Below are 12,509 nucleotides of genomic sequence, written 5' to 3'. Positions count from 1 at the left end.
ATGTCAAAAATAAATTTTGAGAGTTGGTTAATTTGATTAATTTCTGTTAATCATATCAAACCTGTTTTAATAATTTCAAGCCTCTTTATTTCAATGAATAAATTCAAAACTCTGATTCAGTGAATTATTGCTCAGAAACTGGGGTTTGTGAGGAAACTGCAAGGGATTTGTGAGTCGATGAAAGGCTAATAATCGTTTAAATACAAAAAAAATTAAATTTAGTGAAATAATTGTGAATTTTGATGAACATGAAATTTGAAATTCTGAATGAATGTGAAATTAGAAATTTGAAAAGGTGAAATATTTTATTTGTATTTCTGCCACGTGACCAAACCAAATCAGCAAGCCACGAACATGCAAACGTGCAGTTAAATTATTGAAAAATTAACATCAAGTACATATTTTAACTGCTAGGGTTCAGCCGACAAAACATTTGAGAATCTTTCAAGTATTATAATGTATAATTACATTTATGCATTTGACAGATGCTTTATCCAGAGTGACTTACATTGCATTCAAGGTAAACGCTTTGTTACTTCATGCATTCCCTGGGAATCAAACTCATAAACTTGCGTAGTTATCAGCATGCTTTTTTTTTTTGAGTCACAGCAATAGCTTTAATGATCTGGGGTTGTTCCTACTCGCATGAGCTCAGAATTGATGAGGTCTTTTTGATTGTGAATGATTCCCCAGGGTGCAACACCGATGACGACAATCTGTCCCTCCGTCAAACCACTACTGAGTGTGTAATCTCGCACAGCCATGCCCACGTGCTTCATCACACCAGAGTGTGTCCCTCCTGTCAGGATCCATGCACCTGCCACACGGAAAGCATTGTAACTAGAGAAGTTTCAGTCGGTCAAGTTCTATGTTACGTCGGTGACTGATGAATTGGGATCTCGCTAGAGAAACAAATTGCCTTTGAGTGTTAACAAAACAAGCCAATGAATGTTGGCGTGCGAGATTTGCATTGCGCACCCTGTCCCACAGCGTGGGTATATAAGAAGAGCACGTCCAGTTGCACATTCAGCTTTTCGCTGAGAAGCCGAGGGTTTCAGCTGCCGAGCAAGAGTGTGTTCAAGACAGCCAAGTGAACTGCGAGTGTTGGTGTTATGGGGCGTCAGCGGGGGTTGCCAGTACCGCAGCTTCTCATTCTGCAGTCAATTTGGTGTTTTCAGAAAAAGAGCAATTAAATAAAAAAGCTCCAAAAGTGACGCGGCATCTTTTTAAAGATAGTCTTCCACATGTGTGTTTCTGGTTTTGGTCATTTTCTGGCTCCATCTGATTGTCATGATCGCTGCATCGTGTGCCTGGGCCTCGAGCACACGGAGGCAGTGTTCATGGATGAGTCATGTTCTCCTTGTGGAAATATGACCATTGCGATTTTTCAAGTCCACCTCCCCATGCCCTGTTCTAGTTCCTTTGCCCAGAGGAGGTCTACTTTGGCTCATGGCCAGGGTGATCTGTGGGTTACAGTGAGGGCTTCCTCGCCAAGCGAGTCTCCACAGGCACCTTACTCCTCCTGTGCATCGTACCCTTTGGTGTACCGGGATGCGAATGCTGAAGCATCGGACAGGGCTTGTCACCAGAAGATGACCAGATGTCGATCATTGCATTGGGGGATGAGCTAGCCTCTGGAGATGAGGATTCTTCTGCATTGCCTCCTTCTGGGAGAGCGGTGTTGTCCGGGTCAGATCCAGAGCTGACTACTACGCTTTCCCGGGCCTCCTAGAGCGTCAGGTTTCCATGGAAGGGCCTACCTTTCCTGAATGCTCAAGGCTGGATGATTGGTTCCTGGGGGTGCCGCACGCCGATCGCCGGCAGCCACCTCTGGTTCCATTCTTCCTGGAAGTGCATGAGGAGGTTACTAGGCCCTTTTCTCCCCGAAACAGATCTAGTGCCTCCTCCGTCCTCACTACCCTTGACAGCGGGGCAGCAAAGCGGTATGTGGAAATCTCCCTAGTCGAGAGTGCTATTGCGATGCAGCTTTGTAATCAGCCAAGGCTTACAGAGCTGCTGGACAGTCCACCTCTGCCCTGCATGCCAGATCCCTCCTGATGGTCTACCTGGCCAAGGCACTAAAGCAGCTGCACGAGGGTAGTTCTGATCCAGGTGTAATTCAGGAGCTGCAAACTGTGACTGACCTTGACTTATGGGTGATGAAAGTCACAGCACATTCCCTGGGTCAGACAATGTCCACTTCGGTGGTCCAGGAATGCCACTTTTGGATTACCCTGGCTGATATGAGGGAGTCCGACAAGCACCGCTTCTTGGACTCTGTGATCTCCCAGGCTGGACTCTTCAGCAATGCGGTGGAGAGCTTTGCCCAACAGTTCTCAACCACACAGAAGCAGTCGGAGACAATTAAACATATCCTGCCCCGGTGGCCTGCTGGTGTCAACACCCCACCTCTGCTCCAGCCCAAACATTCAGTAAAAGAGCAGTTTCCAGTTTCTCTAAGTCTCAAGAGGGCCAGGATGGCAGTGCATGAGGTGCAGCCTCAATACACCCGGCGCTCTCTCCTTTCACCAGCAGGCAGCAGGGCCCGGTACAAGGATGATCTACCTTCTCATGCACCCCCTTCCCAGCCGGGGAGCCAGGTAGGAGTCGCACCATTCACTCAGCACAACTCCAGGACACTGTGCCTTCCAGGTCGAGTCCCTGTACTCCACCTTGCTGCCCCCCTACGAGGCATGCCTATGCACTGAAGTGGAACCAGTTTGTCGTTTGGTGTTCTTCCCGCCGGGAAGATCCCCGTAGATGCCCGATCACAGTTGTGCTCTACTTTCTGCAATATGGGCTGGAGTGAAGGCTGTCTCCCTCCACCCTCAAAGTGTATGTTGTCACTATTGTCACTACTTCATGATGCAGTAGACAGCAAGTTCGTTGGGAAGCATGACATGGTCATCAGGTTTCTTAGGGGGGCAAGGAGGCTTAATCTTTTGCGTCCTCACCTTGTACCTTCTTGGGATCGCCCCTTGGTCACGCTTGCTGCGCCATTCTCTTCTACGGGCCGGATACGTGCCATTAAGTGCTTCTCAGTTCAGTTTCCCTTTGGCAAACCCTGTTGAAGTTCCTCCCGCACCCTCGGAAGTCAGGCGTGGCAGAGTGGCAGATGCAAGGTCCAGCACTCGTGGGTATGTCCAAGGTCAGCCCTTGTGCTGGACTAGGTGCCCGTGTGTAGTGATTCCCCTACCGGTGATCCCACATTTTCATTCTTCCATGGTAAGCCCGTGTCTTTCCCTGGCAGAGATTCCTCTGCTGTCTCTGCTGCATAGTGATCTCACCCCAGGAGGGCTGAGTCTACCGCAGGGACTTCCATATGTAGCACTCCCCCATGGCCAGTCCATATGTGTAATCTCCACATGTTACGTCCTATGTGCAGGATGTGGCTTCCATATTGTTCCCCTACTTGAGTACACTTTCCCAGAGTTATCCAATATCTCACTGTATGGAAAAGCAGTGGTGGATTCCTCTGCCTAAGCCCTGTCCTATCTTCCGCCCCAACTGGTGTGGGGGGACTTGACGGCTTTTGCAGGGCACTGGAGGGGGTCAGCAATAGTGACGTTTTCCATATGGATCCCAATTCGTCAGTCACTTACGTAATGCCGTATGTGACTGATTGAACGTGGATATCTCGGTTACATATGTAACCCTCGTTCCCTGAAGGAGGGAGCAGAGACATTACGTTCTATTGCCATGGTTGCTGTACTACAGCTGTATGGCTGAGGCACACCTTCTCAGACCCTCAGCGAAAAACTGAATGTATGAATCTACGCGCTCTCCTTATATGTCCCCAGGGGGTGCCCGATGCATTGGCTAGTTTTGTTAACACTCGAAAGCAATTCGTCTCTCTAGCGAGATCCCAATTCATCAGTCACTGATGTACTGTCTCCATTCCCTCCTTCAGGGAACAAGGGTTACAAACATGATTTTGCGGTTTGTGATGGTTGCACACACATGTTCTAATTCTCTAATTTTGAGTCAGTGTCATTGAGAGCTTGACAAACCTGGCTAGCATTTAAAGCCGAGTTCAGACTGCACGATTTTAGCCCAATTTTTGGCTCACCGACAGGTTTTGAGAAATCACAGACAAATCGGTGCTCGTTCACGCAAGTGACAATTACAAAGTGTTAATGAGCAAAGACGCGATCTGAGAGAATCGCCGATGAGTTGCTGATGTCCGTGAGATATTTAGCAAGCTAAATATCTGGACTTGTTGGCGATTCAAAATCATGCTGTGTAAAAAGTGTTCTGACTGAAAACTACATCGGCGATGACCGACAGCTAATGAGAGAGCAAGATACAGAGCAGTGGGGAGTTCGGGGAGGAGTTATAGACCACAATATCAGCAAGTATAGCTTCTTTTCAGATAAAGGCTTTCTTCTCGGCTTATTTGGACCCAAGAATTGGAAGAAAAGTTTGTAGAAATTTGGTAGGAGCACCCGTGTCTGTTCTACGTTTCATCTGAGCTATCCCAGTCTCAAGTGAGAACTCAGGTCTTGCACGTGTGATATCGCATTGTTTTCTTGTCACATCTCGAGTGTGTTTGGTTGTGAAATGTAGTTTGCGTGCCAGACAGATTTATTGACGATTCTTCCTATTGTAAAGTCATGCAGTGTGAAACCTTCTGTTACCGATCCATTGTGCAGTGTGAACTGAATGCTGACCAAGATAGTCATGCAGTATGAAAAGACCAGTGACCCAACTTCTTTGAAAATCGTGCAGTCTGAACTTTTTTTTTTTTGTGATACTGTTTAATGGCAATACGTCTGTGTTTTTATTGTATGTACTTATGTGAAAATAAATGCAAAATGATATGCATCTGACATAAACAACCAAGCAGTTGAGATTTGCTATATAGTATATATTACTTAAAAAAATGGGATGTACTAAATCTTCTTTAAATCTAGAGCTATGTGGTAATTTAGTTTACATTGGGCACTTATGCAGGCTGCTGTACCTGAGGTCTGGGCCACTTTGATGAGACCCCGACGAAACTTGTCCTTCAGGTGAGTCTTTATGTTTAAGTTTTTGGCTCCACCGGTCACTGATATCAGCAGATTGGGCGAACGCAGTTTCCAGTGTTTGGTCATCAGCTGGTAGAGACGCTCACAGGGTGTGTCCGAGGACACCCGGACATACTAATCACACACCACAGAAACCCTTCTATGAGTTCAAAAATATACTTCTAGATCCTCTGTAGTGAATGGGTGTCGTCAGAATGAGAGCTAATAAAAACATCACAATAATCCACACTCCAGTCCACCAGTTAATATCTGGAGAAGACAAAAGATGCATGTTTCTAAGAAACAAATCCATCATTAAGATGTTTGTAACTTCAAACCGTAGTTTCAATATGAGTCTATAATCCATAATAACACTCAAATCTTAATGATGGATTTGTTTCATCTTTTGTCTTCTCCAGATGTTAACTGATGGACTGGAGTGCTGTGGATTATTGTGATATTTTTATTAGCTCTCATTCTGACGGCACCCATTCACTGTAGAGCATCCATTGATGAGACACTGATGCAATGCTGCATTTCTCCAAATCTGATGAACAAAACAAACTCATCTCCATCTTGGATGGCCTGAGGGTGAGTAAATCATCATCACATTTTCATTTTGCGGTAAAATAATATATTTTAAACATCTATAAAACTCAGGAGGCGTGCTCGAATTAAATTTTACCTTTGCGGTTTTCTGTCCATGCCCCTCAAAGCTGATATCTCCAAAAGCGTCGGTGGGCACCTCTCTGATGTGTCTTTGTCCGTTCCACTGCTCTCCCATATAGTTCTCCAGTTTTTTGGCTTCATCGCTGTGCTCATCTTTTATGTAACCACACATACAAATCCCCTCCCTGTCAACAGTAATCCATGTTATCCACACACGAGTTACAGCCCAAAAACACACGCACTGCACATATTGTCCAAATGTTGCTAAACTACACACAGAATCCTACAGGAGTGTATACATGTGATCTTTAGGTGCCTGCTTGTCAACGGGACCATTTATGTGTGTGATATTGATGTAAAGTGAAGTTGCATACACTAAAAGCATCAGGTGTTGATTAAGTTTGAAATGATTTTAACTGAGAAATTACTAGTGAATTTCACAAATACTTATGAAAATAACACACTGAATTACACATTACATTTTTAACTAGAAAGACTGAAATATTATTTTCTTGTACTTCATTATACTTATACTTATTATACTTCCTATTTTAAGCACACATAACAACTTTAAAAAAACACTGTAATTATAAAAAATAATAATGATGTTTGAAATAATAGTCAAATAATATTTTTTTTAGGAACAGTTTAGACAAAATGTTTAAAAATCATATCCATGTAAATCCATATATATATCTATATATTATTTATTCATTTGAATGTTGTATCATATTTGATACACCAGGGTTCATGGCTCATATAACATGATATAGTGAAAATATGGAGCTCAAACTCGAGGATGAAAATTTATTTTTATTCCAAACCGAGCAAAATATGTAATGCAGATGCTGATATTTATATGGACAAAAAGGGATACAATTCTGATGATTGTAATGTAAACCAATGAGATATTTATAACAGTACATCAGACACTTACATAAAGTGATATAGATATCAGTCGCCACTCGAGATCTATAATAAAATGTCTTAAGATCATATTTCAATGCTTAGTTTTCTGACCAAAACATAAAATGCAATGCAATACGATGATGATGATGATGATGAATAAATAAACGTTCCTCAAAATCCTGATGATCATATTTAAATCAACAGGATTTTTCTAAAACACAATGAGTAATCAAGTAAAAAAATACTTCAGGCCAGTAAGTGTTTGTCTGGAAATATAACTCGTTATTCTTATGTTTAGTTGATAAAAATCAGTTTTGACAGTAAAAAGACCCGTGAAGCACGAGCTGAAGCTGGACATTTGTACAGTTAAACAAAAAGGCTTTTACTTGCTAACTATCAAAAACTATCAATCAGACGACAGGAGGCATGAAGTTTTTCAGCAAAGTTTGATCATATCAAATATGATACAGTAGGCTTTATAGGGTTAATTCATCATATAAACATGCTCATCATACCTGTCCTTTTCCACATAGAAGAAGCACTCTTTCTTCTTGATGTTTTCTTTAATCCATTTGTTGAGCAAGCTGTGCTGAAAGAAGGGAGACTGAGACAGAGGCAGAGGCAGAGACAGAGGCAGCTTTTGGTCTTTAATGCTGCTGAAAGCTTGCGACATGTTCAACTCAATCGCTGCCACGTCCATGTTTGTGTCAGAGACAGTCAGCGTGAATGAGACGGGTGATGGACTTGGGCAGGACTAGCTTCAGTGCATTTACTGCTGCGCTGAAAAACTGCCCTGCTGCAGTGATGATGTCAGACAGAGATGAAGCATTACAGGGGGTAAAACTAAACTAATGAAAACATATACGGCAACTTCACTGAGAACTGGTGTGTTATTTTAGTATCGCCGATACAACTATAGTTTTTATTAATATTTTTATACTTTCTGTTTTCATTTTCATTTTAGATCCAATTTAGTTTTAGTTAAAAAAAAAAATTGGAACGCAAACATATATAACTTACATTTTAACAAATAAACATCCACCAATCCCACCTAAAAACTTGACCCATAAGACCACATTTTTTTCAAATAACACAATCTTGTTTATTAGGGTACACCTGATTCTTTCCAAATGTGGTTTACTCGTCAACTCTGTAAGCCACAATTTAGGTGGAACCTCTTTTTTCTTCAAAACAAAAGGATACGTTTTTTTATGAAACAAACTGTTGTTATACCAGTCTCATTTTTTTTTTTTTTCGGAAACTCCACACTTAATTAATATAGGATCTGGTTCAATAGGAATGTCCAGTGTGTGTAATAGTGTAATATTTTGTTCCAGAAACTAATTAAAAATACATTGCATTGGTGACTTGCTAAAATAAAGGAAGATTAAAGGGTTAGTTCACTCAAATAGCAAAATTGTGTCATTAATAACTCACCCTCATGTCGTTCCAAACCCGTGAGACCTCCGTTTATCTTCAGAACACAGTTTAAGATATTTTAGATTTAGTCTGAGAGCTCTCAGTCCCTCCATTGAAGCTGTGTGCGGTATACTGTCCATGTCCAGAAAGGTAAGAAAAACATCATCAAAGTAGTCCATGTGACATCAGAGGGTCAGTTAGGATATTTTGAAGCATCGAAAATACATTTTGGTCCAAAAATAGCAAAAACTATGACTTTATTCAGCATTGTCTTCTCTTCCGTCTCTGTTGTGAGCGAGTTCACTGCAGTTTAGTGATATCTGGTTCGCAAATGAATCATTCGATGTAACCGGATCTTTTTGAATCAGTTCACCAAATCGAACTGAATCGTTTTAAACACTGTTAAAAATTACCAGCATTTCACAATAATTAACAGTATTATTTTACAGTAACTTGTTGTAATTAAGTTTCCCTGTAATATCCCAATGAATACCTGTAAAAAACTACAGTATCCTTGGATTTTACAGCATTTAACTCTTATTTTACAGTAAAATCTTGCTATCTAAAACCTACTGTTATATCACAACAAGGTCTGTAATATCACAGCAACACAGTGTAAAAAAATAAGTATTTCACAGCAGTAAACAGTATTATTACAGTGAAATATTGTATTGAAATGTGCCCTGGGAAGTCACATGACATAACCGATCTGTTTTGAATTGAAAGCGCTGTCGTCGTGTCCCTCTTCTATTCCGGGCTGAATGGAGAAGGTGAGCAGCATGCATGTTTGCAGCACTTACACCCATGTTATTTTAATATAATTATAATATATACTTTCAAATAAACGTTTATCGCATGACACAGTTCACATTTTGTTAGCAAGTGCCCGGAATTGTTGAAAGTTCTCTCACAGCATTTGCTAATAGTAGTAACTTAATGTTAGTTAGAGTTTCGCTATAATTTTTAATGTCACTATTTTATACTAGTTTATAAAACCATTGATGGGACAAACATTGCTATATGTGCACATTTCTGTAATTAGTCAAGGTTATCATAGATTAGCAGGGCTAACCGTTAGCTGTTTAACTTTAATGACTTTAGCGGGCATAGTTACAACCGTTCACATTTTGTTAGCAAGTACCCGGCTTTTTTTTTAATTCTCTCACAGCATTTGCTAATAGTAGTAATGTTAGTAATGACGAGAGTTTCGCTATAATTTTGCATGTCAATATCACCGTTAAGACAAATTTGGTATTTGTAAAGTTTATAAAACCAGTAATGGGACAAACTTTACTATTTAAGTGTGCACATTTCTGTAATTAGTCAAGGTTATCATAGATTAGCAGGGCTCACAGTTAGCTGTTTAACTTTAATAACTTATTGATTCAAACGGTCCATGAATTTTTTTTTTCATTTTCATTTTCATTTTCAACATCCGGCTAGAATTAAATTACAATAATAAATGATCATATTCTGCATGAAATTCTTATTGTTGGTTGCCTTTGTGTAATTTCTCCTTTTTCTTTCCTTTTATTAGTTCTTTCCTTTAAGTAATCCTTACATTAGCTCTACGCTTTTGTCATAAGTGCCACAATGGTGACATGTTTTCTAATTATCCCACCCACATTTTCAGGAGCCATCCAAAATCATTTGGCGACACTGGCATGCACGGTGATACTGCTGGAGACGGATGTCACTCTCTTCTGCAACATGTAAAAATGAAAGTGGAGTAAAAAAATAGGAATAAAGCTCTTGCTCAACGCTGCAGAGAAAGAAGACCAGGCCAGACTGGCAAGAGGTCCTGTTGACCAATACGGGTATGTGGCAATATGTATGTGGCAATATACATGTAAAGTCTGTCAATATTTGTTTGAAAGCATTGTATATGACCATGAATAACACTGAAACAGGACAAAACATACTTTTCTCTTGACTAGTTTATTGACACTTTGACACGGGCCCTTTTCACAGCAATCATGTTGCGATGTTAATAGTGTAGTAAACACAGGTGTAATTACCTGTGATTATGGACTTGTTCCATTTAGGATTTATCTGAGCCAGGGCGCTGATATTGTGCATAGTAGCTCTCTGGCATGCATGGTTGTGATACACTAAATACATTGAGCTTAAAGGGAAATTCCACCTCCCCTTGAGTAAAACAATTGATTTTTACCTTTCTCCCGTTCATCCAGTCTGTTGGCGATACCACAGATAGCTCCAGCCTAGCATAGATCATCGGATTGGATTAGACCATTAGCATCTCGCCCTCAAAGTGACTAAGATTTCAAGAATTTTTCCTATTTAAAAGTAGTTTCTTCTCAAGTTAGAACATGCAATAAAAGTAAGGGAAAATGAAATGTGGTGATTGTCTAGGCTGATGTGACATGGAACTATACTCTCATTCTGGTGTAATAATCAAGGAACGTTGCTAACTTACCATGGGCGCAGTGATATCACGCAGCAAGAGACAACTTTTAAATAGGACAAATTCCGGAAATCTTAGTCACTTTGCGGACGAGATGCTAATGGACTAATCCGATCCAATGATCTATGCTAGGCTGGAGCTATACATGGTATCGCCAGACTAAGGGAACTGCTGGATGAACGGGAGAAAGGTAAAAATCAATTGTTTTACTTGAGGGGAGGTGGAAAATGAGCTTAATTCCCCAAATGGTAGAATATCCTTTTAATTGGTTTGATAAAATACACCTGTGTTTACAACACTATTACACTGTAACATAACTTCTGTGGGATGGGTCTATTTAAACAGTCACAACAGGGAATCAAACTGCTGACCATTCAGTCATGAGATGACTTGCTCCAACTTCTGAGTTATAACCATCCCCAATAGTATTGTTACTCTGTGATGCCCACTCCTAGGTGTGTCAGGTGGGGCCCAGTAGATTTGCCAGAGGGGGAGACCGAGGCAGCATTGGAGAATATAAAGAGGGATCTGCTGAACATCTACTCAGGCATGCCATCTACTCTCTTTTTGGGTAATTTTGTTTAGAATTTAGTAATTTGTCAAGATCTGAACACTGAGTGTGTTGGGCGGCTACAGGACCAAATTGTTACTTGGGTACTAACAATACATTTGTATGTCTGTGTACACAGGGGAAGGAATGAGTGGGGCAGAGAGAGTCGAACCAATGATGGAAAAGACATGCATCATCCTGCGGAAATACCTTAACAAAGTGCCTGCTGCTGTGATGTCTGAGATCAAACAGGAATGGCCATTTCTCTTCTCTCAGAAATGCCTATTCTCACACTTTGACGTCCTGATGGACGTTGATGTCCTTCAGAAGCTACAGGAGGCAATTAGTCGAAGAGGACAGACCATCCTGGATTACTGTGCAACACTGGACAACCGTCCTGCATCCTGCTGCTCCTAATGTTGTACTTCAAAAAGCCGAAAGAGAGTTTGATGCTTGAAGTTCATGTAAGATTTTTTATTCAAATATTTAAAATGCAAAATGAGTGATTACATTATCAACATTTACCTTGCATGATTTACTACCTCTGACCAATGAACAATATTTATCCTTTATCCTAAATCCATGCTATTGTGTGTTAACTATGTTACAGCCATGTGCCACTGCTGTGGACGTCAATACTGCAGAACTCCCTGGAACCCCGTGCTTGATCATTCAAGGTAATGTTACTTTGATCTAGTATCGACATTTCTAACTCATTATTTTGTTTTCATTCTAGAAATCTAAATGACCACAATAAATAATAATAATTACATTTGGATAGCCCTTTGTATCTTAAGCAGATCCAAAGTGCTCATAACACATAATGTTGTATCTGTTCATTTCAGGTGACATGATGAAGCCCTCTGGATGGCTTATATCCATCGAGGGACATGTCGTGATGGGCCCACACCCTTTATTTTTACATGGAGTAGCGCTTTCTTCAGCAGCTATTACGTATTCAACCTTGAGTATCCTACCGCTGGATCTTCGACGCTGGAGTTCATTCAAAGGTATTTTATAAAGATCACATTTAATCTTGTAATTCACATTATAGTACAGGCTCCCAACTCAATGATTGTCTTGAGGTCAAAAATGCTGACAAACGAGGAACATGAGGCTAGCCTGGTGAGACCATCCTGATCTCGCGAACTCATTCAATTTCGCTCTGCAGATCAATCTGGGTTTCTACACATGTTATGCTGACAAATACCTGCCGGTCCAATCACAGCTATTTATTTAGTTTTACTACCTCTCATAGTAAAAAATCAACCACTTTGCACAAAGAAAACCTAACCTGAGGCACCTTGGCTAAAAATGGCAAAAAAAAAAAAATTATGGCGAGAGTAAGATCTAACAAGTTTTTAATTATAAATCTATTAGGGTTCTATGTGGGGAAAAAGCACAGCAAAAAGCACACCTTGATAAATGCTGTCTGGAATACATACTGTAAGTCTATTTAAAACTGAAACTATCTTTGCTTATTAACAGGTGCTTCCTGGGCATCAATCCTGAAAGAGGCTCAAAGACC

General features: G+C 40.7%; 1 protein-coding gene across 1 annotated transcript in view; it reads right to left on the bottom strand.

Annotated features, from left to right (window-relative positions):
* Positions 1 to 7,287, bottom strand: part of LOC113053712 (transient receptor potential cation channel subfamily M member 2-like) — a 34,985-nt gene extending 27,698 nt beyond the window's left edge. Inside the window, exons 1-4 of the mRNA XM_026218994.1 lie at positions 7,103 to 7,287; positions 5,695 to 5,863; positions 4,964 to 5,144; positions 642 to 817 (exon numbers count right to left, since the gene is read on the bottom strand). Coding sequence (XP_026074779.1) covers positions 642 to 817; positions 4,964 to 5,144; positions 5,695 to 5,863; positions 7,103 to 7,287 — 711 coding nt within the window. The remainder of the gene's footprint in view (positions 1 to 641; positions 818 to 4,963; positions 5,145 to 5,694; positions 5,864 to 7,102) is intronic.
* Positions 7,288 to 12,509: the final 5,222 nt, after the last annotated feature.

The sequence above is a fragment of the Carassius auratus genome, chromosome 34 (assembly GCF_003368295.1).
Source record: "Carassius auratus strain Wakin chromosome 34, ASM336829v1, whole genome shotgun sequence".
NCBI classification, from domain to species: Eukaryota; Metazoa; Chordata; class Actinopteri; order Cypriniformes; family Cyprinidae; genus Carassius; species Carassius auratus.
The sequence above is the reverse complement of the archived record's forward strand: the minus strand, read 5'-3'. Positions and strand labels throughout refer to the sequence as shown.